Source organism: Carettochelys insculpta, chromosome 6 (genome assembly GCF_033958435.1).
Source record: "Carettochelys insculpta isolate YL-2023 chromosome 6, ASM3395843v1, whole genome shotgun sequence".
Lineage (NCBI taxonomy): Eukaryota > Metazoa > Chordata > Testudines > Carettochelyidae > Carettochelys > Carettochelys insculpta.
In genome coordinates, this window is record NC_134142.1 from 111,712,652 (window position 1) to 111,738,460 (window position 25,809).

The 25,809-nt window shown below is 45.2% G+C and overlaps 1 protein-coding gene across 1 annotated transcript in view; it reads right to left on the reverse strand.

The window, feature by feature from the left end:
- Positions 1 to 24,270: 24,270 nt before the first annotated feature.
- Positions 24,271 to 25,809, reverse strand: part of MUC5AC (mucin 5AC, oligomeric mucus/gel-forming) — a 152,976-nt gene continuing 151,437 nt past the window's right edge. The window contains exon 49 of the mRNA XM_074998547.1: positions 24,271 to 25,657. Coding sequence (XP_074854648.1) covers positions 25,423 to 25,657 — 235 coding nt within the window. The 3' untranslated portion in view covers positions 24,271 to 25,422. The remainder of the gene's footprint in view (positions 25,658 to 25,809) is intronic.

A 25,809-nucleotide genomic window follows, 5' to 3' on the forward strand; every position in this document is an offset into this window, starting at 1 on the left:
CACCTTCACCCCAACTTTTGCCCCCACACCGTTGTGCAAACATTGGGCTTTTCACCCATTATTAATGGGTGAAAAGTCCAATGTTAGAACCATGCTTCCATGAGGGCCATTCATCCCCAGGAGGATACAGATATGCCCATAGCCTCTTATCTGCGAGTTGCAGCATCCTGGGACAAGCCTGGCACAGCAGTCTCTGGGAAGTAAGCTATGAAGAAGTGGTGGTGCATCTTCCTTATCCCCTCTTCTGCAGCTGGGTGCATGCAGCTTGTAGGGAGCTAAGCTGGCTCCTCCTTCTGCTCCCACCAGCCAGAGAGCAGTGGGCCAGGCAGGGAGAGGGCTGAAGGCACTTCTTAAAAGCCACCATGCCCACTCCATGGAAAGCCTCCTGTCACCACTGTGGCTGCTGCACAGGCTTAGCTCTGCCAACCTCAACCTGCAGCCTGCTGCACTTCTCAGCCCCTGCACTGGTATCTGCCCCTGCCTGCCATGGCTTGCACCAGCCTGGAGTTACCCCAGCTCACTAAGTAGACCTTTAACAGCCAAGTCAGCAGTCCTGACTGGGATCCCTTTCAGCTGGAAGTTCTGATCAAAAACTGGACACCTAGCCTCCTTACAAATGGGCTCAAAGGACTTGCTGAACATGGGTGGATAGCTGAACTGGGGCATTAAGGATGATCTCAGCTTTAAAAGGGAATGTTCTCGATGATTTCAATGTTTGAAGCTGATGTGCTTGAAGATAAACACATGCTTATGTGCTTTGCTGTACCAAGACCTGAGACAGGAAGAAGGTTGCAAATTCTGAAAGAAAACCAAACCAAACCCAATCAGAAACCACCAGCAACAGAGAGAAATGAGACATCTGGAGAACAGGAATATAAGAGGGAACGAGTTGCTGAGGGGGGAACAGATTCATCCTATTACTTATTGTCTCCCCTAAAGAAATTTCAGTGAAGGTTTCCGTCTTTACAAGAGCTGTGTCCACATGAAAACAGTGGATCCACACCCTTCTCAGGTCCGCTCCAGATCCGATTAGCAGGCCCATCGCTAGTGGGTAGCCCGTAGTCTGACTATTACTAATACTGTGATCTTTTCATCTGACAGCTGTATTTTGATAGGGATTTGTTTTAGCTCCCAGTGATTGCATTAATGGACTGAGATCTGACAGCGTACGTATCGTGCTGGAAGACTGCCAATACCACACCTTACGTGCTGTGTTAGACATGAGATTGAAAACTGGTACAAGTCAGTCCACAATAGCGGAGTCTGTCCAATTGTTTGCTTTCTGTGCAGTCTGCGTGTGTGAAGCCTGTTAAATATTTAAGCCCTTCTGACGCTGGAAAGGAGATTTATTAATAGGAATATATTGATTGTTCCCCTTCCTACTTTTGGAGCACTAGAGAGTAAAGCTGGTTTTCCTGTTAAGACTCCTGCCATTAGTAATGGCTCAATTCGCTCAAGGTTTACATCAATTGTATGTTGTTATAATCCCTTGCAGACTCTTCTGCAACAGAAGTACCAGATTGCAGCACGACCAAGTAGCTGCAACTTTCACAGTGCTCAGGCCAGAGGTTATCAGCACAGTCCCGAGAAGGAGCTTGCATTGGCTGGAAGGGAGCATGACTCTGGCAGAATTGTGCTAATTCAGCGCTGAAAGTCAGTGTCTACACCCCTGCAGCAGAGTGAACTCAGTGTCGACATCCCTGCAGCGGAGTGGCTATGAAATCTCATGGCAGGAATTTAAATATGCCTCTCAGACGAAACCCAGAGCAACAACAATAAAGCTGCCAGTTCTCCCTTGGGAGAAATCCTGCATTAGAGGCAAATGGCCTTGCTGGTATATATGCTTACAGATATTGTGCTGATCACATTTTTAGGGCTTGTCTACACAGAGGCTTTTTGCCTTAATATAGGTACATCAGTACAACTCCTTAATCAGCTGCAGAAGTATGCTTTCTCCCTTAACACTTTGAAGACAAATTCTGCAAATCTCTTAGCAATGAGTTTAGAAGCTTGCCTACTTTAGGTTTTTATTTCCTCTGCTCTGCTGTGCTAGTGTAACTCTAAAGAGTGGACTTGTTGCACTGGTGTGAAAAGTGACTTACACTACTGTGGCTTACTCCAGTTAAAGTAATCATTGCAATCAGGCTTGTTGAAAGGGAAGGGAGGGTGGGGGTGGGGTGAGAGATAGGGGGCAGGTGCCCTGGGACCCAGTGATTCAAAGGCACCTGGGGCTCCTGGATGCCTTGTCACTACTGTGCCAGAAGTGGCATCTGGAGGCCTTAGCCATTTAAATTGCCACCCAGAGCACTGCCCAGTGCATTCTGGGAGGACCTGAGGGATGGGAGTTGGCTCTGTGCTCTATGTGGCATGAAGGGCTCGCTGCTGCCAGCCGCGCCCCTTCTGCCCAAGGGAAACACCCATCCACACACATCTTGCCCAGTGGCCCGTAGAGGCTGTTGGCATTTCTTGATGCGATAGGCTTTTTACACTGTTGCAGAATGTCTGTCCTTTAGCAGAGCACTAGTACAGTATAAGTCATCTCTTGGATGAAGACCAGCTGATTCAAACTGAACTCATTCAAGACTATGAAGTGGTGTCAGATGGAAAAGGACATACTTTGAAGAACTAGTTGAAATGTTGCCTCCCCTTTGACCGAAGGCATTCAGTCCCATTTATCAAAATGATATAAAAGCTTGGGGTCTTTTTGATGCCCCACTAAGTTTGGATGATAGGGTAGCATCAACATCTAAAAATGCCACAGTGATCAATGTACTGGACACCTCTAGGATGGATTACTGCCATTCACTATGTCTAAAGCTGAATGTGAATACAGCAGCTGTTGCCTGATCTTTAAACTCAGTATAATTTGACACACACACACACACATGAATTTCCAGTTACCATTTTTAGGACTGACAGGTCTTTCGTTCCAGGATGAGGCACAGTATTTAAATATTCTATCTATGACCAGGAATGCTGATGTGCATAGCTGCATCACTCATGCTATAGGAACTCATGCCTATTTACAAATCTAGTTTATTAATACATTTAGGACAGTTAAAAACAGCCCAATTTCATAAGATAGATAGGAAATGTACATCTATGTCTTCATACCATATGCTCACACCTTTCCTTCTAGAACAAGCTGAGGTGTTAGCCATCAATTTCCACATCGCTTTTGCTTTCTCCATTATTATTCCCCATTGGTCATCATTCTGGTGCCTCCCAAGGAGTACATCTTCTCCCACCACCTCCAGGCTGGGATGTCACTTTTATAACATGTTACACTGACATTGTTATGCTCATTCAGGGATGTTTCTTTTTTCCTTATTTGTATTTCCTCACCTTGTTAATGGTGAAGTGTTCCCCGCCCCCATAGATCAGTATAGCATTGATCTCAACTTATCATATACATTAATTCATTACCATTGGCCCTTTTGTGGTTGTTTCTTATATTTATTTCTGTTTTACTTGGTTATTTAGTTTGGTCTTAACTGGTTATTTCAGGGGTTTCCAAGTAATGATGTACCTGATAAAATCGGAGGCCGTTTTGGAAGCCCCTATGCCATTGACAGTTGCTTTCTCTAGGAAAAAAGTCCTGACTAGACGCACACTTCCTTTGCTATCTGGGTGAAAGGCCCCAGGCAGGTGAATGCTCCATTTCCTTTGTTCAGCATACAGGGTGTGGCCTGTAAGTCCTTTACAACACAGCCAATTATAATTCAAGCCCATTAGAAAATAATTAACCAGTACATCTATAGGCAAGCAAGCAAGTTAGCCCTATAGGCTACAGGCTCTCCCCTGATGGGGTGAAATGTAAAATGAACCCTATCACACAGATATGGATGTAAACAGTCAGATATTTGTAGGGTTGTTTTCAACACTATTTTCTCCCACTCAGGGTGGAAGAGTAGAATCATAAAGATGATGCTTTTGATAAATTTCAGTGGATGTGACATACATATTTGCCATTACCAATTTTGGTATCTGTCTAGGTCTTTGCTTATATTTGTTAGATTCGTATCTTAGAATAATGAAAATAATCCCAGTAATACCTGACCTATCATCCATCCTTTTAATCCAACAACAGGCATTGTTAAAGTTTGAGTCTCTCTTTTTTCTTGGGGAATAGCTTGTTTGGCATTACCCATATCTTTAGTAGTTTCTATGAATGGGGTTTCTTTATAAACTAACAATGAATCTAAGTATATAATCCTAGGGAAATAGGGGAACTTTCTTGGTTCTCCATCACAATAGGATACCTTGGAGTAAGACAGAAATTTAGATCTATAATAGGACGCTCAAGGGACCATACGGGTACGTTTTATGATTGGTTATCGTGCAAAACTGACAATTTCCAAAACAGGCCATCCTCTCCATGTAGACCACATAGAACGGTGTCTGTCTCAATCAAATTACATCTACAGATGTACTTAACCTCTATTTTCCATTCCCCAATTACTTGGAGTCTTCCTTTGAGCTATTAGTCTGTACAGAGCTGATTTGTTTAGAGATAATGGCTACTTCTACACGGGCAATCTCTGTTGACAGAAGTCATTGTCGGGAGACAGATTATCTCTACACATAAAGCAGATTGAAAGAGCAATCCATTCTGTTGACCAAGCAGCCACACTGTCCTGCCCTTTCTTGAGAGAACAGCTGACTGGAAGCTCTGCAAACAGGACTGCCCAGGGAACCGGAAGCCCTGTCTGTCAACAAAACTGTCTACACAGGCACTCTGTTGACCAAACACTGTTGACAGAGGTGCTATTCCTGATCAGGAACAGGGATAAGGCTGTGAATGAACAGCTGAGTTTTGTCAACAAACTCTTGATGAGTGCTTTAGCTATGTAGGTGCTTGGTGAATTTTCTCTACAAAAGAGCTGTTCTGTAGACAGAAAGTGCCTGTGTAGACATGGCCTGTGTGTTTTTAGACTTCTATTAACTTGACAAAGCTAATACTTTACAGGATACAAGCCTGGATGCTACTTGCATTACTGCTGACCTCTATGGCAAAGCCTAATATAATGTGGCAGTGAATATAATGAAACAGGAATAGATAAGCAGTAAATATAACAAAGACAAACTAGCCCACGAGGCTACGTAACCAAGCTACAGTTGGTCCAGAAAGTGACTACCCCCATTCTGTAAGATTTAGACTTCAATAAGCACATCAGGCTTGCGCTTGAGTCCTTCCACTGGTTCCTACTTAGCTTCTGATGACAGTTTATACCTTTTGGACTAATCATCAAAGCAATTACTGGATCAAGCCTAAGCTGCATGAAAGGCTATATGAATTAGTACGAAGGCTGTGCTTTGGGCTAGTGTAACTCACAAAGCCAAGGGCAAAGCACGTGAGAGCAGGAGACGAAGTATTTTTGGCCATAGTGATTTGGCTATGAATCAAAGTCACAGCATGTCAGTGAATCCAAAATCTTGCTGGCTGGAGGAAATGTTGCACATTTTTCCTCTCCCAGGAGGTATTTTAAAATGTCATAATATTGGTCTTGAGTGATGCATAAACTTTCATGAGGCCTTTTATCTTGCCCATGAACCAAACTCCCATGAGTCTTTGGGAGTCATACTAAGATGAGAAAATTCTAGCTTGCTAAGAATTACCAGAAAGAAAGAGACTTTACAAGAGTTGTTAAGTAAGGAATATAATTTGTAGCAATCTCCTTGCAAACAAGTAAAGGGTGATTATGTTAGCCCAATTTGATGGACTTACTGAAAAAAAAATAAGTAAATAACAGATGTCTGATTGTGTAATTAGAAATTCATCCAAAAATATTTTAAAATATAATGTGTCTATAGGGGATGGGGGGTGGTTCAGACTGACACTGAAACTGTAATCAGCGCCTCTTAAAGATTATTGAAATCTCAGCTAACCACAGAACCTGACCAGAGTGCAAGCTGCTTCCCGGGCTGCAGGGAATGGCTTCCCATAGATTGTGATGATTATATATAGATAGATAGATAGGTAGATAGATCTTTCTATTAGTTGTTGCCTAATTAGCTAAATGCTTCATAAATCAAATCAAGCCAATTGATCCTGAGATCTCTCTAATTATGAACAAATTTGAACCCTACTAGAACCCTTGCAGGTAACACTAATCCCTTGCCAAAAAAAAGAAAAAAACTGCCAATGACAAATCAAAATATAACAAGGAGGAAAATAAGAAAAAAAATGGAGAAAGTCTTTAAAAAAGGAGGCCAAACCCTATCCCAAGCTGATTTTTACATAAAAAAGGGAGGATGCCATATGATCCTTGTAGTCTACTAGGACCATTGCTATTTCTACAGCTTTTCACATGGAAGCTGCTCTGATATTGTGATAACTGGAAGCAATGTAAGCCCCAGATAGAGAGGTTTTATCAGATCATAGCTTGGAATGGTTTTAGGGGCAATGGGGACCATGAGAGCACCACCTCCACCCCACCTCCAACATGCCCCCATGCCAAGAATAAAAGCAGACCAGTTGACAGCAATACCACGTCCCGGGACAGAACAGTCAATGGGCCCCCATGCACACACAAGCTGCCCCTACATTTGTGGTTTGCCTGACCTCCCTCCTCTCTCCATCTCTCTCACTCCCCTACCCTCACTTGCATTCTCCAGGCTGGGGCAGGGGTTGGGATGTGGATATCAGTTTTGGGGATGGAGGTTAGGGAAATGAGGGCATGTAGCATGCAGTCTGTAGGCGGGAGGTTTGGGGCAGGAGGAGATGCAGGCTGTGGGAGGGAGGTTTGGGGCAGGAGGAGGTGCAGACTCTGGGAGGGAGGTTTGGAGCAGGAGGAGATGCAGGCTGCAGGCTCGGGAGGGAGGTATGGGCAGGAGGAGATGCAGGCTGCAGGCTCGGGAGGGAGGTATGGGCAGGAGGAGATGCAGGCTGCAGGCTCGGGAGGGAGGTATGGGCAGGAGGAGATGCAGGCTGCAGGCTCGGGGTGGAGGTATGGGCAGGAGGAGATGCAGGCTGCAGGCTCGGGGGGGAGGTATGGGCAGGAGGAGGTGCAGGCTGCAGGCTCGGGAGGGAGGTATGGGCAGGAGGAGGTGCAGGCTGCAGGCTCGGGAGGGAGGTATGGGCAGGAGGAGATGCAGGCTGCAGGCTCGGGAGGGAGGTATGGGCAGGAGGAGATGCAGGCTGCAGGCTCGGGAGGGAGGTATGGGCAGGAGGAGATGCAGGCTGCAGGCTCGGGAGGGAGATATGGGCAGGAGGAGATGCAGGCTGCAGGCTGCAGGCTCGGGAGGGAGGTTTGGAGCAGGAGGAGATGCAGGCTGCAGGCTCGGGAGGGAGGTATGGGCAGGAGGAGATGCAGGCTGCAGGCTCGGGGTGGAGGTATGGGCAGGAGGAGGTGCAGGCTGTAGGCTCTTGGGGCGAGGTTTTGGGCAGGAGGAGGTGCAGGCTGCAGGAGGAAGTTTGGGGGCAGGAGTAGGTGTGAGGTGTGGACTCTGGGAGGGATTGTGAGCACAAGCTGTGCATAGGGGCAAGATGCAGCACTTACCTCGAGTGGTTCCCAAAACAGACTGCCAGATTCATTTGGCAGCAGTTCCTGGGCAGGAAGGCAGCAGGTCTTCACATGCTGCTGCCTGTGGCACCACACCTGCAGCTCCCATTGCCTGCAGTTGCCAGCCAATGGGAGCTATAGGGTCAGCGTTCAGGAGTGGAGCAGTGTGCGGCGACCCTCTCCCCCCAGGTAACACGGGGATGTGTTAGTGACTTCTAGGAGCAGCGTGGAGTGAGGGTGGACAGGAAGTCTGCCTTAGCCCTGCTGTGCTGCTGGTGCCTGTAGATGGGTGCCCTCAGGCCCTTTTAAATGGCCTGGGCCCTTAATCAGTTGCCTCATGTGCCCCCTGTGTTTAAAGGCCTGAATAAAGGACTATGACAGATCCAAAGTGCAGCAGAATCATATCTGTGGTATTGCTTGAACACATCGCTCTTCCTCCAGTCAATATGACAACCACAAAAGAAAGGAGCAGAACATCTTGGAGCGTAAGAACTCCCTTTCTGAGTGAGACCAATCGTCTATCTAATGCAGTATCCTGTCTTCAGTAGTGGCCTTTACCAGACTATCGGGGAAGTGTTCAGAACAAGACAATCAGAGTGAGCCAGTCCTGTTGTTCTTGGCCTGCTTCTGGAAGAACAGAGGTTTAGGGTTGTTCCAAGCATGAGGTTGCATACAAGACCATCTTGGTTGATCACATGGGTGGACCCATCCCCATGATCCTTAAATATTTAATTTGCTCTCTTTTTAAAATTAATTTACTATAAAAATTATGAACCAATAATAACAACCATATAATCCCAAAGACCAAAAAACCCCCAAACCCAAAGAATCCACTCAATTGTATTTCTAGTCCATATAGACTTTTATATTGCCCTCCTCACCATTGTTTAGTTGGTTATTGACTGTGGTGGCCTTTAGATCTGACCCTAAGACCTCCTTCAATTTAGCTGCCCAGAGAAATGTGCTGTAGTCGCTGGTTGGAGGGTGTTTTGTACTAATAAATGCCGTATTTTGAACTACATTTGATCTTTAAAGGGTCTAAATCTCATTTCTCACTACCACAAAAATGGTCTGTGTCATGAGCCTACCTATTATAATGTATTTAAATACATTAATTCAATTTCATTCTTTTGATTCAGAGCCATTGTAACTATGCTGTCAGCTTGAAAGAATGCTGCCAGCAGTATATGTGATTTGAGCCTCTCTTATTTAATGGAACATATGACAAAATAAAATGAGAAAATAAATTACTTTTAGTGCTTTGCAGTGATCTTACCCATGATGCAATGCTAAAACCCGTAATCTTCTGATTGAAACACTGTGATTGTAGGCAACTTTCTTATAGACAGATTTGGGATTCTTCAGTGCCTGAGGTCATCACTTTTTATATTCATTTCAAATGATTTAAAATTAGTAAAAGATCTGAAAACCCCTTTTTAAAAAAGTTGTCAGTATCTAACTTTCATGTGCATTTAAAAAAAGAACAAAATTATGTGTGACTCATCCTCTGTCCATCTGATTCCCCTCTCACTGATGTTGGTGGAATGCAGAAGTAATTCCACTAAAGGCAATGGATTTATCCAAGTGGAAAAGTAGTGTACATGAGAGGAGAATTTATAACGATTAGTAACAGCTTCTTAGAGGCTGTTGTGCCTCCTGGGGAATCACAGGTGGTGCACAATTTTTAAAGAGGCCACACCCCTTTGGGAGTTGCCATGATGATGATGTGCAACTCCTCAGGGTAAAATTCTGTTCTCATATACGGTGGTGTAAATCACACTGCATTCCACCCCGGCATGCCTTCTGTGCTTAGAGTGCTAAGAGAAGTGTTGGTGAGCTAGAACTAGTGGAACTGGGTGTTCATCAATCAAGAACTTCCCCTGCCAGGGAAATCCTTAATTATCCAGTTAAAGCATCACAAAGTAAATTTTAATATGAACAAAGATCCCTCCAGAATGTGCACAAAAGAAGTTTGACAGATGCCAGAGGACTGTTACCATTGTCTGCATGAAAATCCAATAGCTGAAAAGTGTAATCCAAGGCTTTTCTAATGGGCCCTGGGGAGGGCTCCTTTATCTTACATCCATGGGTACATCTACACTTACCAGGAGTTTGACCTGTCAGGGTCATTTTTCCAAGGTTTGATTTCATGTGCCAAGGGTGGGATGAGCAAAATCAAACTTTCAGGGCTCAATCATTGACCCCTATATTCATTATTGTGAGGAGTAAGGGAGGTCAATGGTAGAATTTCTGCCATTGACCTCCCTCAGTGAAGACAGCCAGGTAAGTTGTTCATAGATAGATAGATTCGGGCTACACAATGGCCACAGCTGGATTGACTTTTTAGGTCTACTGTAGCCCTGCCTTACGTTAGCTGGTGTTGTTCCTTTCTTACTCCTCAGAATGCTGTGTTCTGTCAGCACGATTGTTCAGTATTAGTACTGATTGATGGATAAGTTTGAGAAGGCGGATGTCAGTGGTGTTGAACTGAATACCATTGTTCTTTGAGATTTTGAATACACCAATAACATTGTCTGGCTGGCTCAGGTTGGTGAATCATTGTAGGTGATGGCTGATGTTGCCTGCAATGAAGCTGGTTGTGATTTGGATAAAATTAAGTTCCTGACTATTACCTTCAAACAGCCTCTAGTCCCAGCTCAAAAGTATCCTCTCTGGAAGAGACATTAAGCAGGTGGCAGCTGTTAAATATTTTGGGCAGCATCAAAGACAGTGCTACAGGACGCTTGAAAGTTGTGGATGCTTCTGAATCAGTGGCTGCTGCCTTATTTTGGGCATTCATGGCCTCCATGGGGTAAATGTGGCATCAAGCTTGTTACAAAGCTGTGTGGATGATGGTTACACTTGCTCTGCAGAAAGGAAGTGAAGAAAGGGTGCTGAGGAAGGCTGAAGAACACAAGATTGCCCTTTTTTGATTCTTGTCATCTTTATCTGCTCCATATCAACTGGCACACCAAGATCAGAAAGGAGGCTACTCAAAACTGACCTCAGCAACCTCCTCTGTCACACTGGTTGAGTTTCAGGCACTCCATTAGTATGGACATATAATTTGAAAGGCAGACCAGTAAACATACACTAGAGCCTTTAAATTGCACCTCTCCTCCATTATCAACAGTCATGCATCATTGATAGAAGAAATATGTATCTGACAGACAAAGCTGAAAAATGCACAAGATATATCAATAAGGTAAAATATACTCCAAGTGGTTGGGAAAAGGTAATTTTTTTTCTTTCCCCTTTTTAAAAAAATATGAATGAACGGATGATGCAACAGTATCCACACAATACTGTATATTGGGCAAAATCCAAACTTCTTGTAAATGGGAGCAACTTCTCTGGAAACATCTGCGGGGAGGTGGGGAGGGACTGAGACAGGGGAAGAGCAGATGGTCTAACCATTATTTCTCCCACAGGGAATTCCTCTGCATGGATCCTTACCTTTCCCATGAGGGCAGAATTGTGTCATTGGCCTTCATGGCGCTATCTCTGCCTTTTTTTTGATCTTGTGATCTGAGATTCATGGCTGGGAACAGGTGGTCTCGGGATAGGAGGTGGAGCACCAAGGACAAGGTAGAATGGCTTTCAAATATGCTGGAAAAGCCAATAGACAGTTCCACAGTGTTTGGTGAGGAGGTGTCCAATGACTACTTGTTTTGTAGAGAAGTAAATCCGACCTTCCAGTGGCATGATTGAGGGAAACCTCTGCATGGAGCTTCTCATGGGGGTTCTGCTCCCTACAATTCTTTAACATCGGCACATCCCTAGAACTGCCAGATCCAGGACTCAATAGCCCTAATATAAAATAATCACTCGTGCTGTTAGTGGAGACAAGCACAGGGATACATGAGAGTAGAATTTTACTCTGGTGGGTCAGGTCATCATCATGACAATTCCTAAAGGGATGTGACCTCCTTGGAAAATGAGTGCCACCTGGACAGATCTCTGGCAAGTTGCTTAAAGTGCTCTGGCTGAATATACAATTTAGATCCATCACTGGCAATCTTGTCACACCACCAAAGCTTTGGACATCCACGGGGCTGATGGTCATATAGTGGCTTTCCTTGCAACAGCTTTTTGTGAGCTCACTTTAGTGACTCAACATATCCAGCTAGCATCTCTGATGTGACTGGGCAGAGTGGCATGAATCAGCATTGCTCACTTGCTGGGATGATGTCAAAGGATGGCTCTCAGTAAGGTCTCTAACTCAACACATTAGTATGTTGGGCTAAACGCAAGGTCACTGGTTCAGTGTACCTAGTTTCCTGAGCTGATGTCAAACCTTGGATCATTGTTGCAGTTCTCGGCAAGGTTACAGGCTCAGCATGCTGGGCTGATGTCAACACACAGGACTTTATGAGTGCCCTAGTTGAGCATTTCTTCCTTGCAGATTCAGTATCAAGAGATAAGCCACTGTGCAGTTAATGGCTCAACCAATCCAGTTTTCTGAGTTGATTTCAAAGCATAAAATTTCTGTGGGGCTTAGCACCTGTAGCTTTGTGGGCAGAAGCCAAGGCACTGGCTTTGAAAGGACACTGATTCAGCACTTCACTTTTGTTGGTCTTATGTGAAGCTCCACATTTCATACATTTAACATCTTGTTAATGTCAAAGCATCAGCCCCTGAGACTTACTGAACAACTGATACAGTTTGATGGGAGGATGTTAAGGTTACTGATTCAGCGTATCTCATTTTCTAGGCTTTTTTGGAGCTCATTATAACACTGCCTCATGGCTTATATGAAGGGCCAGATTTCTGAAAGGTCTCCGATAACCACCTTTACCACGGTGGGTTGTTGTCAGGAAGCTTACATCTGTGTTGTCTCTTGTTCAGACCTGCTTTGCTGGACTGCAGCCAAGAAACAGGCCTTTATGAAGTATCAAGTCATCAGTCACTCTGTACTGAACACTGAGTGATCAGTTCTTGTTAGGAATTTTCAAATGAATTTTTCTTTTCTGTTAGAAAAATCTGGATCCCTAACACCAAAACATTAAATATGAAGGTATCAGTTTAGACAAGCTCTTAATTGGGAAACATGTCTCAGGTTCGGGATGAACTTTCTGATCAAAACAAAGCTATGAACTCAGAATAACCATCAGGGTTAGCATTAAACATAGAGTTGGGAGATTTGGGGCCAAGTTCATTTTGATTCAGAAATGATTTTTCAGAAAAGGGACGAGAATCTCATAACCCACCTGAGTGACCTAACCACCCACCTAGCCCATATTATGTGTATTTTTGCAGAAAACTTTGAAAGGTCTTGGTTTGCTGACCATGTACAATGGGAATTTAAAAAAAAAATTGTGGGATGGGAAAACCATTTTCCACCCCTAAGAACAACTGTGTGCGTGATGTTTACAATGTTCCCCAGGGAGTTAGCCACTTCACACAGATGGTAAAGGAAGGGATAAATGTCTGATAAATTGCAGGTAGAGTTGTTAGAAAACGAACCCACTATATCGTTGAGCTGATCTCAAATTCAACCTGATAGCTGCTGCCAAGCTTTAGCCTTTATCCAAACCAGCAGTGCGTTCAGAAATGGAGAATGGTTTATGCTGAAAAATTACCTTTCTTGGGAAAGAAAACACAGTCTAAGGTTACCTATTGTGAGTTAGAAACTCTGCATGGGAATATTGACAAAAAGGCTGTCTAAGGGTTGGACCTGTTAGTCCAGTAACTTCCTTGCTAAAGACAAAGGGTTGTTAAACTTCAGGATCAGTTCAGATAGTATTGTGGAGATGTTTCATACAGATATGAATTCTGCTTCACTGTAACTTGACACAAGGTACATCATTCAGTTTAGTAGTGGTAGTAGTAGCATCCTTCAGTCTACGTAGACTGTGGATCGCACCCTTCGTAGTTCCGTTTGGCATCCTCATTTGCAGCATTGGCTGTGATTGTGAAGACCCACGTGAGAGTGACAGTCCTTGCTGCATCTGTTGCATATATAATGGGTGTCTGGCAGGTCCTTGCTGTGCTTTCTGTGGGCTCGCTTCTCCTTTGCTAGCTGTCTGATCCTAAACTCACCCTTCTGAAGGCCCTTGTATAGTTCCTGCCTCCATCTACTGCGATCGTCTGCCAGCTGCTCCCAGCTGTCTGGTTTGATGTCTGCTTCCCTGAGGTCTCTCTTGCAAACATCTTTGTAGCGCAGCTGGGGGCATCCGGGAGGTCTTTTGCCAGAGGCTAGCTCGCCATACAGGATATCTTTTGGGATCCTTCCATCTTTCATCCTGTGGACATGACCAAGCCAGCAGAGCCGCCACTGCCTGAGGAGGGTGTGCATAGCTGGGAATCCAGCTTGCTGAAGGACAGTAGTGTTGGATACTCTGTCCTTCCATGATATTCCAAGGATGCACCTGAGGCAGCACAAGTGGAAGACGTTCAGCCTCTTTTCCTGGCGGGCGTACAGGGTCCAAGTCTCGCTGCCGTAAAGGAGGGTGCTGAGGATGCAGGCTCTGTAGACCTGCATCTTGGTGTGAGTGTACAGCTTGTTGTTATTCCACACTCTCTTGCTGAGTCTGGACAGAGTTGTGGCTGCTTTACCGATCCTCCTATTTAGCTCAGTCTCCAAGGACAGGGTGTCAGTGATGGTGGACGCGAGGTAAACAAACTTGTGGACGACGTCTAACGTATAGTTGTCGATGATTGATGGAGAAACAGCAACGTCCTGAGCAAGTACATTTGTCTTCTTTAGGCTGATGGAGAGCCCAAAGTCCTTTCATGCTTTGGAGAACCGATCCAGCAGCTTCTGAGGCTGGTCTTCTGTGTGTGACACGACAGCAGCTTCATCTGCGAACAGCATATCTCTGATGAGGACTTCTCGCACCTTAGATTTAGCTTTGAGCCTTGCAAGATTAAACAGTTTCCCGTCAGATATTGTGTGCAAATGGATGCCCTCTGTTGAAGATCCAAAGGCGTGTTTAAGGAGGAGTGTCAAGAAGATCCCGAACAGTGTCGGAGCAAGGACGCATCCTTGTTTGACGCCGTTCCTGATGCTGAAAGCATCCGATAATGTGCCATCGTATCAGATGGTTCCTCTCATGTCTTCGTGGAAAGACTGGATCATCTTGAGTAACCGTGGCGGACATCCTACCTTGTGGAGCAGTTTGAACAGTCCATCCCTGCTAACCACGTTGAAGGCCTTGGTTAGGTCGATGAAGGCAATATAGAGTGGCTTCCTCTGCTCCCTGCATTTCTCCTGCAGCTGCCTCAGAGAGAAGACCATGTCGACGGTAGATCTCTCTGCGCGGAATCCGCACTGTGATTCAGGATACACCCTCTCAACAATCTTCTGGAGTCTGCCGAGGATGACGCGAGCGAACAGTTTACCGGTGATGCTTAGGAGGGAGATTCCACGGTAATTGTTGCAGTCGCTTCTGTCTCCTTTGTTCTTATACAAGGTTACGATGTTAGCGTCGCGAATGTCCTGTGGAACCTCTCCCTCTCTCCAGCACAGGCACAGTAGCTCATGTAGGGGTTCCAGGAGTGTGTCCGTAGCACACTTAATTACCTCTGGTGGTATACCATCCTGGCCCGGGGCCTTTCCTACTGCAATGTTGTTGATGGCTTTCTTCAGTTCATCCACAGTTGGTTCCGGGTCCAGTTTGTCCATTACTGGTAGGAGTTCAATGGCATCGAGGGCTGAGTCGACCACAGTGTTCTCGCGTGAGTACAGTTCGGAGTAGTGCTCGACCCAGCGCTCCATCTGTTTGGCTTTGTCAGTGATGACGTCACCAGATTTGGATTTCAGAGGTGCCATCTTGGTCTTGGTCGTTCCTACTGCCTTCTTGATGCTCTCGTACATTCCCCTGAGGTTACAAAGTCAGCACTGGTCTGGATGCTGCTGCATAGCTCGAGTCAGTAGTTGTTGGCACAGTGCCTGACAGTCTGCTGTACTGTTTTTCTGGCTGCTCTGAGCGCTTGCAGGGTATCATTCAGTGTAGAATCAAATTTATCTTCATTCGGTCTACACCAGATATGACATGTGCTTATTATCTATAGTAACTGAATAATGGGGCTAAAATGCCTTGAGGATGACTAATAAAATATAAGAGCACTTATAATTAGATTATGTTAAAATGCACAAGGAAAAAAATCTCATATTTCAGGACATAAAGCAATTAGTAACTGATGGGCACTAGGAAAAAATCCCTGTGGCAAGTTATGACACAACTGTCCATCAGAATTTTGTATCTGCCTCTGAAGCATCAGTATTGGCCATTATTAGAGGCTGCATCTGAATTAGATGGACTTCTGAACTGTTCTGCTCTGGTAATTCCTATGTCCCTATGGCTTGAGCTAGGGTTGCCAGGATGCCTGCCATGGAGCTATAAACATAGTGTCAGGTGATGAGCCAGAGGCAGTCTGGCCTAGTGGCTGGAGTAGGAGTCATGTCTAATGAGTAAAGCCAGATGTAAGAACCAGAGTCTGGGACTGCATGCCAGATTCAAAGGTCAAAGCAGAGCCAACACCCCTGCTGAGTGTGAGAACTGTAGTAGGAGCTCAGATGCCAGAGCCAATGATTGAGAGAGAACCAGGGATTGGAGCTAAAAGTCAGCACTGGAGCCAGGCTAGTTCAGAGGCAGGAGCAATGCTAGGACAGGACTGGAAGTAGGCCAGGTACAGGGCAGAGTCTAGGCTGGAGCTAGTCTGGGTAAAGGTTGAGGGTCTAGGTTAGAGCAGAGCTTGGAGTATGGCAAACACAGGGAAACTAAGACTCCAAGGGTTTGAGCATTGAAAAATCACCACTCCACTACTGATGCAGGGCACAAGAACCATCCTGCCAGCTTCCTCAGCCAATCAGGCAGAGCAGTGCATGAGGCAGCCTAGCTAACTCCTAAGGCTATCAGGATGGAGACTGAGTGGGCATAGCTGCATGTAGCACCTTACCTCTAACACCTGGGAGACCCGTCTCAGGCTCTGGTTGCTGAACTTTTCTCTGTAGCAGGGAGCCTGGGAGCCCCAGATCCCATGGCTCCTGACCCCTCAATCCACTTCATATTATGAACTAAACTAATTTTTCCCAACAACTTTGAAATTTCAAATTCTGGCTTTCAGCCAGCTCTGGTTTGGGTGCGTGGCCAGTTAAAATGCTCGGGGAGGAATGTTCTTCACACCACAATAAGTCAGAAGTAACTTTGTTTAGGTAATTTTGGTTGTGCTTGTATGAGATCATAATCAGGTGATTGAACACACGTCTGCACTCTAAGCCCCTCTCCCCCAGCCCCGTCTCAAAGTCTGCACCCCCTCATCAGAGCCCTTACATCCTCTGGTGCCCCAACCTCTTGCCCTAGTCCTGATCACCTTTCTGCCCTCCAAACTGCTCAGCCCAAGTCTGGAGCATTCTCTTACATCCCACAATGACAGAGAGATGGGGAGTAGAGAGAGCAGGGATAGGACTTCAGAGTAGGGGCAGGGTGGAGTAGAAGCAAAAGGTGGGTTTATTTATTTATTTATTGGTGGGAGTAGAAGGTTGGGTAACACTATAACACCATCTGGCTTGTGCTCCGGAGCCCCTCTGACAGGTGACATGGCTGGGTTAAGTACTGGATTCATTCAATAGGCCCTAGTTGTAAGGCCCCATGCTAGGATTAGGTAATATATAAAACGACAGCACAGTGTGTTGGTACAGAGTTGCTAACTCTTACGCTATTGCACAGAGTGGTGCAATTTTAGACGTTTCTTAAAGCTGCTCATTGTGTAAGGAGAACGCTAGATTCTGTAGTTTTGCCCTGCCTAAAAATTGACACCATCTGCAGGTACCTTTGGAACTGAAGCCAGCAGCTGCCCCAAACTAAGATGCTCACAGCAGTGCCACTGGGATTCCTCCAGTGAAGATGACCCTTGGTAGGTGCAGCAGGTTTGTATAATTTTTGGTGGTGCCCAGGATGATTCCAAGTCCTGCCCCCACACCTACCTTGTAAGTTCATATGTATTTTTTTTTAAATAACACAAATGTGGACTGGAAATGGTCCCCCTCCACCTCCCCCACTACACAACACCAGGGCTCCCTGGGCTCTGGTCACTTGCCCACCTGGGCTATGCTGAGGCATCAGCAGCTGTGTTCTCCTCCCTTTCCTTATGCACCCCCTGGGCTGCTTGAGGTGAAGGAGCAGCTGTTCAGTGTAGGAGAGAGCTGCAATGACAACTGCTTTGTGCATCCAGGTTGGCCAGTTTTCCCCATGTGGTTGCAGGAGGGGCTATAGAATGTGCAATGGGTAGAAATGAAGTGGGGAAGAGCATAGTGCAGAGAGGAAGGTGCAGGGATTATGGGCAGCCTATGGGGGATCAGGGACAATGGGGAGGGGACACCATGATGACAGTGGCACCAAATGCAAATTTGCCCAGGGTGCCATTCTCCCTAGGGCCAGCCCTGTGCAAGACAATTCCTCAGGCAGCCCACTTAGTTAGCAGATCATGTGCAAGATCTATCCTCATCCCTTGCTGCCATTATGGGGGTGGGGAGGCAGGGAGAAAAGAGCTGCCAGTCATGGCACATCCTCCTCCCTCCTGCTGTACAGGTGGAGATGCCAGGAATCTCCTGCAGTGAGCCTGGTGCCTCAAGCACTTGTCCTTTGCAGCTATGTGTGGGCCTCTAAACATTGCTGGAGCTGAGAACCCAGCTGTGAATATTCATGTGGCTGGAGCACCAGCAGTCCACATAACTTACCACCTATGGGCCTTGGCTTTCATTATATCTATTAGGATTGAATCCAGGCAGCCCTCAACTATTAGGAGTCACTGGAGACCTTGAGGAAACAGGAGAATGTGAAGAGGGAGGGTGGGAAATGTGTTCGCTTAGGGCTTGTGGAGGGAGAGAAACTCTGGGGGCCAAGGAGGGAGAATATGAGAGTGAGAAGAGAATTCCCAGCCTCATATTATGGGACACAAGTTAGTAGGTAGTCCATCGTGTCCGACATCTTGCGCTTGCACAGGCTCATTGGTTGTGGACTCGAAGTAGGGCACATGTAGCCGATCCGCGGGAGACATAATCTGCACAAAGCACAAAATCACACTGTTATGTGTTCAGATTTAATATGTCATGATGTCAGATAACTAACTCAGTTGAAGTTTTATTTAGGTAAGACAATCAGAGAGTATTTAATTCAGCACTACACAAAATACAGAAAGAAGACACATGTACCAAATCTGAAACTGAAGAAGTGAGTCAGCCTACTTGAGTTCACTTGTGACTATTTCCTCAAAACTCACCTCTTATACACTGTTCAGATCAACGGAAACCCCTCTCTCATGCTTAATCTTATTTTGAATAAATACATCATTGACATTTGTAACTAATTTATCACACAAGATTCAACTAATTTAAATTGGCTATTAGGACTCCTAATAGTTGAGGGCTGCCTGGATTCAATCCTAATAGATATAATGAAAGCCAAGTGGTTGTGGACTCGCATGTAGCTGTGGAGTCCAAGCTTTGAATGGCATGGGCGTTCACAGTGGGGGAAAAGGGAATTGTCCTGGCTTTGTTGGTGCTGCTGCTGTTGTTGCTTTCTTCCTCTCACGATCATCAATGAGGCATATGCGTCGCTGCTCTTCAAACTTGTCATACGTGTGTCGTACAAGAGCATGCCGGCCTGCTCAGTCTTTTGCATGCTGCTCTAGCTGATCTTGATTTAAACCTGCATGAGCAATGTTGGCCTTCACTCAGTCTTTGTACCTCTTGCGGGGCCTACCTTGATTCCTTTTGCCCTGGAAGAGTTCACCATAGAGGAGTTGCTTAAGGATTCTTGACTCCTCCATTTGTATGACATGCCCTGTCCAGCGAAGCTGGGCTTTCAGAATCATGGCTTCGATGCTCGTGGTTCCTGCTCTGTCCAGGACTTCCAGGTTCGTAACTCTGTCCTGCCATTGAATATGCAGTATTGACCTCAGGCTGAGTGTGTGGAAGCGGTCCACCAGTTTTATATGTTTTCTGTACAAGGTCCAGGTTTCACAGCCATACAGGAGACTGGTCAGGACTACAGCTTTGTAAGTTAATGATTGCTTATCAGTTGAGCCAAAATTGCTTATTTCCTCCATTTTAGTTGTTCTGCGCACAGTCAGAATCACAAGTTAATCAAGGGAGAATTTGGCTTAGTGCCTTTAAATTAAACTATATCAAGTTTCAAACCCTCTTGAGCAATCCCTTCCTTTTTCTAAATAAAACAGAATTCAGGTACATAAACTGTGAACCTGATGCCCTCTTGTGTCTACTCTGGTGTACTACATATTCATTCTTTGCACAAAAGAGAAGAATAGTAACAGAGAGAAAGCCGTGCTAGTCTATACACTATCAAAACAAAAAGCAGTCAAGTAGCACTTTAAAGACTAGCAAAATAGTTTATTAGGTGAGCTTTTGTGGGACAGACCCACTTCTTCAGACCATAGCCAGACCAGAACAGACTCAATATTTAAGGCACAGAGAACCAAAAACAGTAAGCAAGGAGGACAAATCAGAAAAAGATAATCAAGGTGAGCAAATCAGAGAGTGGAGAGGTGGGGGGGAAGGTCAAGAATTAGATTGAGCCAAGTATGAAGACAAGCCCCTGTAGTGACTCAGAAAGTTCCCATCACGATTTAAACCATGTGTTAATGTGCCGAATTTGAATATAAAAGCCAGCTCGGCTGTTTCCCTTTCCAGAACGGTGCGATAATTCTTCTTCAGTAACACACATACCTTTAGGTCATTGACAGAATGCCCCATTTCATTAAAATGTTGACTAACTGGTTTGTGGATATGGAGTGTTTTGATGTCTGTTTTGTGCCCATTGACCCTTTGTCTAAGGGAGTTAGACGTCTGTCCAATATACAAAGCATCTGGGCATTGTTGGCACATGATGGCATATATGATGTTAGTAAAGGAGCATGAGAAAGTGCCCGTGATTCTGTGAGTAACCTGGTTAGGTCCAGTGATGGTATTTCCAGAGAAGCTATGTGGACAAAGCTGGCAGCGGGCTTTGTTGCAGGGAAAGGTTCCAGGACTGGTATTCCTGGGGTAGAGGCTGTGGCTGTTAGTGAGGATCCTCATGAGGTTGGGAGGTTGTCTGTAGGAGAGAACAGGTATGTCACCCAAGGCCTTCTGGAGTGTGGCATCCTGATTACAGACTCTAGGAACTGTAAAGGTCACAGCTACAGGCATGTCACCCAAGGCCTTCTGGAGTGTGGCATCCTGATTACAGACTCTAGGAACTGTAAAGGTCACAGCTACATGAGGGATAATGGTGCAAGGTGGTGAATCTGTGGCAAGTCTTGACCATTATGGCCACAATCCATATTAGTGAATGAACCACAGAATGACTGAAAGATCTACCTGAATGACTGAGGAATAAAAGAAAAGAGAATTCATAGGACAGAACCATTCCAGGGACTGGAACAGCAATGGTCCTAAAGTGTGAGGTTCTTGGTAATGGGAAGGATATCCAGTAAGACACTGGGAAAAGGGAATTACAGTAGGATCTCAAAACAGTGGAGCCAGTGGCCTCAGACTGAGATGATGTAATAAGGCTGGATGAATGAACTTCCCAGGCCAAGCCAAAGAAGATCCTAGTGTCAAACCTTAATTAGATTTGCCAAAGGATGTTTGGCTAGGAGGCTAAAGATAAAGGAAGTAAGTATAGCCCATCACAATCAGTGGCCATAATAAGGGAAATGAGAATTTAGGGCACTCCTGTTCCCAGACATCAACTCTCTTGGGCTGAGACCTGTGTCTTTCCCCTGCCTGCCTGGGGGTTTTTCAGGCTAGCAGGCTTGCTGATGGGGGCAGCAAAGGGACAGTTGCCCCTGAACCTGGCATTTCAAAGGGGCCTGGAGCTCCAGCTGCCACTGCCATTACTTTGGCAGTAGCAGCTGGAGCTTCAGGCCTCTTTGAAACTTCACGGCAGTGCTGCTTTTGCTGCCCGCAGCTGTCAGGGGGTGAGGGAGGGACAAGTGCCATGGTCTGTGTGGCGCTGAGGTCCCAATGTTGTAGGCCCTTCCCCCTCTACCCTTGGTCCCATCCCTTCCAGGAAGTGAAGCCAGGCCCCCCTCCCACCTTGCCCCAGGGTCCGCAGTAGCTATTAACACCGCTGCAGACTACATCCTTTCCTGCCCACTCTAGGTGCATCTACACTTGCATTTCTCTTTCAAAAAAGGTATGTAAGTGAGGGAAATAGAAAATGCATATGATGTGCATATTTGGCACCTCATTTGCCTATTCTTATTTTGAAAGAGCTTCTTTCAAAAGAAGAAAACCAGTGTAGACGCTGCTCTTTTGAAAGTAAAGCCCAGCTGCGGAAGAATCCTTCTTCCTATTAAATAAAGGGAAGAAAGATTCTTTCAAAGATTGGGTTTACTTTCAAAAGAGCGGCATCTACACTGGTTTTCTTCTTTTGAAAGAAGCTCTTTCAAAATAATAGGCAAATGAGGTGCCAAAATGCAAATATGCTCCTCATTTGCATTTTCTTTTCCCCTCATTTGCATACCTCTTCTGAAAGAGGAATGCAAGTGTAGATGCACCCTCTGTGAATTTCCCAGCAAGGTGGGTTGCATACGTAGGCCTCTTTGCCTGGCGTTGAGAGGTTATTAACTCACAGTTAAGTTACCACACTCCTCTTTCTAAGCAAGCAAGTATGCTGCTAAGGTAAAAACATTAAAGCTGATCATGGAAGGAAAGCGGCCTGCAAACTGAGACAGAGTTTGGATTGAAAAAAAAAAAAACAAATGACCCAAACAAGGATGCAGGCAGGTGACTGCCGTGGAGTTGGGAGCAGCAGGGATATGCAACAGGATGACTTTGAAAGCAACAGGTGTGAGGCTGCCATGCTTCTGAGCAACAGCAAGAGAGACTGCAGAGAGGTCTCTTAAGGAAACACAGAACTGAATGCTGAGTGGTGGGATCTCGATGAATAATTATTGTCATGTAAAAAAGAGGGAAAAGATGAGAAGGCCAGGTGTTAAGCCTGAGTAAATTCATAGACTCATAGAAAGTCAGGTCTGGAATGGTGAAAAAGAGATGATCTAGTGCAGTCTCCTGTACTGAGGCAGGACAAAATATACCGGGACCATTCCCGACTAGTTTGTTTCTAACCTTCTCCTATAAACTTCCTGTGACAGGATTCCACAGCTTCCTGTGCTTCCTGTTCCGGTTCTTAACATGCTTCAGGAGGCACAGTTACCTGGGTGTTCCCGCTGTTGTTCTGTCCAAGGACTAAGATGGGGATTACTCATTATCTTTTATTGTGATTGTTTAAGGTGTAACAATTTTTAAATTGTGGTATGTGAAATACCGGTCTTACACAAGCTGCAATCAGGTAGTATGCAGGTTCGTTTCAAGTGTAGTGTCAGAATACCAGCCATTAAAATTACATCAAAGGTGAGTGTGTCTGAGGTGTAGGTGTGGTAGAGTAGGCCTTAAAGTCTGAGGATAGGTGGCACTTGCACAACTTCCAGTCTGTCAGTCCTAGTACAGGAACTTCTGTTGTTTACAAAAAGTGTAGATTTATTGTCCCCAGGGCTAGAGTCTCTAGAACAGCTATTTCCACCAGCCTTTTCCTGCCAGGGACCCATTTTGAAAATTCAGGAAAGATAGATGACCCAAGGCAATGCAAAAATGGGGGGCTTAGAGGGGGGAAGTACCATAACTAGCTAATTTTGCCTCTGAGGCAAGAATATAAAATTGTGCCCCCTCATGTTTATGTTCAAGATTGTTATATCATAGAAAAGGGGAAATAAATTAATAAAATAATAATACTACATTTACTATGGTTAATCAGAGTTGTGGTGGTGGAAACACACTCATCCCCAAACTGCTCCCCCCAGCTTAAACCCCACAATCAGGGGCTTGGGGGGGTCACAATCAGGGGCTTGGAGAGTCACACTCAGGGGCTATGAGTTACTCAGGGGTTGAAGAGGACTAAGGGTGTCTCACTCAGGGGCTAGGGGAGTCACACTCAGGGGCTCGGAGTTACTCATGGTTTGAAGGGGGCTAAGGGTGTCTCACTCAGGGGCTACAGGGGGCTAGGGGAGTCATGCTCGGGGCTGGGAGTCACTCAGAGGCTGAAGGGAGCTAGGAGAGGCATCGGGACCTCCATCCCCACAGCTGGAAGCTGGCTGGCAGGGGGGACCCCTGACCCCATTGCAGGAACCCAGCTGGGGCAGAGCCCTAGTTGGCTGGGGAGACACCCACCCTGCTGCTGGAAGCCAGATGGGGCAGAGACCCACTGGCAGTGCCAGTCATGGGAACCTGGCTTGGGGGACCCCACCTCCTGCAGAGACTGGAAGCCAGGGAGCTGATCAGCTCTGCCCTTCTTGAACCCAGGCCCTCAGTTTACCTGAGCTGGGTGCTGTTCCAGAGGTATGCCGTCCTCTGCCCTGCAGCTGAAATGGTTCTAAATTTAATTGATTGGCTTAGCTACTTGACTGCTGTTAATCCAATTAAGAAGTTGAGAACCACTTCAGGAGTGTGAATTGCTTCTTAATAGACACCTGTGAAGCTGCCCAGCCCAGCCTCCACCCTTTCGAAATGTAATTGTGACCCATGCTTGGGTCCCGACACACAGGTTGGGAAACCCTGTTCTAGAAACTACAGCTTGGAACCACCTATACAAATTACTCTTCTACATTGTTAATAAGGACTGGGGTGACACTAAACAGAATGACATTATAAACTGGGGCTGCTTACAAAAGGCTATGGTAGAAGGGGAAGCAAATATGCTGGGTATGCAAACTGCTTGTGAAGGATTCAGACAAATGAAAAAAAGCAGAGGCCACAAAATTTGCAAAATGCTAGAAGTTTCATTAATCATCATAGCTTTTCTTAAGAAACAAACTGAAAACAAAGTCGAAAAGAAAACATCCCACAACCAGATACCCATTGATGCTAGAAAATGGGGGCAACTTAATTGGAGGAAATGGTCCAGTACACTTACATTCCTAGAAACAAAATAAATAGCAATGGTACAATATTTTTTAAAAAATCTCCATTTCCTAGGAAAGAATTTATATGACTACTATTATTATTTTGTTTACAAAAAAATCCTTCATATACCCCTTTTGGCAAAAAATATATTTCTTCTGTAAACAATTAACCAAAACCAAATAATACAAATATCCAAATTTTCATTCATTTACTATGCTCATGAGCTCATGTAAACATGGAATATTCCACAGCAGCCTACTATGGTAGTGTTTCTTCCTTCCTTTTTTCCTACAACACCACAACCCCCCAGTATCTGTAAAGTTTAAGATTGAGATGATGCATTTGCTACAACCTAAACTGTCTTTAATGTTGAGAAACAAATGAACTAGCAGCAAGGTAAGCAGGTGAGAGTGATTGCCTGTATTTTTCCTGAGCTTGAACTGTTGACACTGCCTAACTGAATTGGAATCAAAGGGAATTTTAAAAATTGTCTATTTCAATGCAATGATTAGTTTCAGGAGGGTGTGGAACCCACTGTAATGACTGTGAGTGACTACTGAAAAATTAAGTGATGCAGTCATGTTTGTTCTATGCTTAGCCTTGGGCAGTCAGTATCAGAATCACCACAGGGGAAATGTCAAGACAAAAAGAGATCATAGTTTACAGCAAGGACTTTCTAAAATTGCTGTGGTAATAGTTAGAATATAGCTCCACTCACTCTCTGCCCCATTGAAAGAAAAGCTGTGACTCCTATAGTACAGTATCACTGACAAAAAGAAGACACTAAAAGCAGTGAGATCCATTGGCACTAGAAAGTGAAATAGGAAAAAGAAATTTTAGCATGTATACAGGAATTTCATCTTTATGTCCAAGATTCCAGCTGCTTTGGATACTTGTTTATTATGGGTGGGGGGTGGGGTGAGAAACAAGCAAAATAATTATTTTAATTTATATCCTAGTCTTCTTGGTTTGGGTTTCTTTTCATTTCTGGTTCTTCGGCTGCCGTTGTTACTGCTCACCATCTTCCTCTTGCTGCTGTTCTTGTTCCTTCTGCTCAGCTGGAGTGGTGAGAAGGGTTTGTGGGCTGCACTCTGTGCCCACACATTTGCACTGTTCCACATGGATGTATGCATAATTAATAGTTTTTCCATCAGGGCAGCTCAGGTTCACCTGTCTTTTGCTGGTCTTGACCTCTTGACAACACTTGCACCTGTGTTGCATCACATTCGCCTCAAGGGAATACCTGATTGGCCACAAAACAAAGCCAATAAGAAAAAATAAATCAGAAGAACTGCTGCAAAATTAACAACAAAATATATCACTTTTGCTAAATACCACCAATTATGGTGCAATCTCTTTGACATTAATATGGTGACAACACTATGGTGAAATATC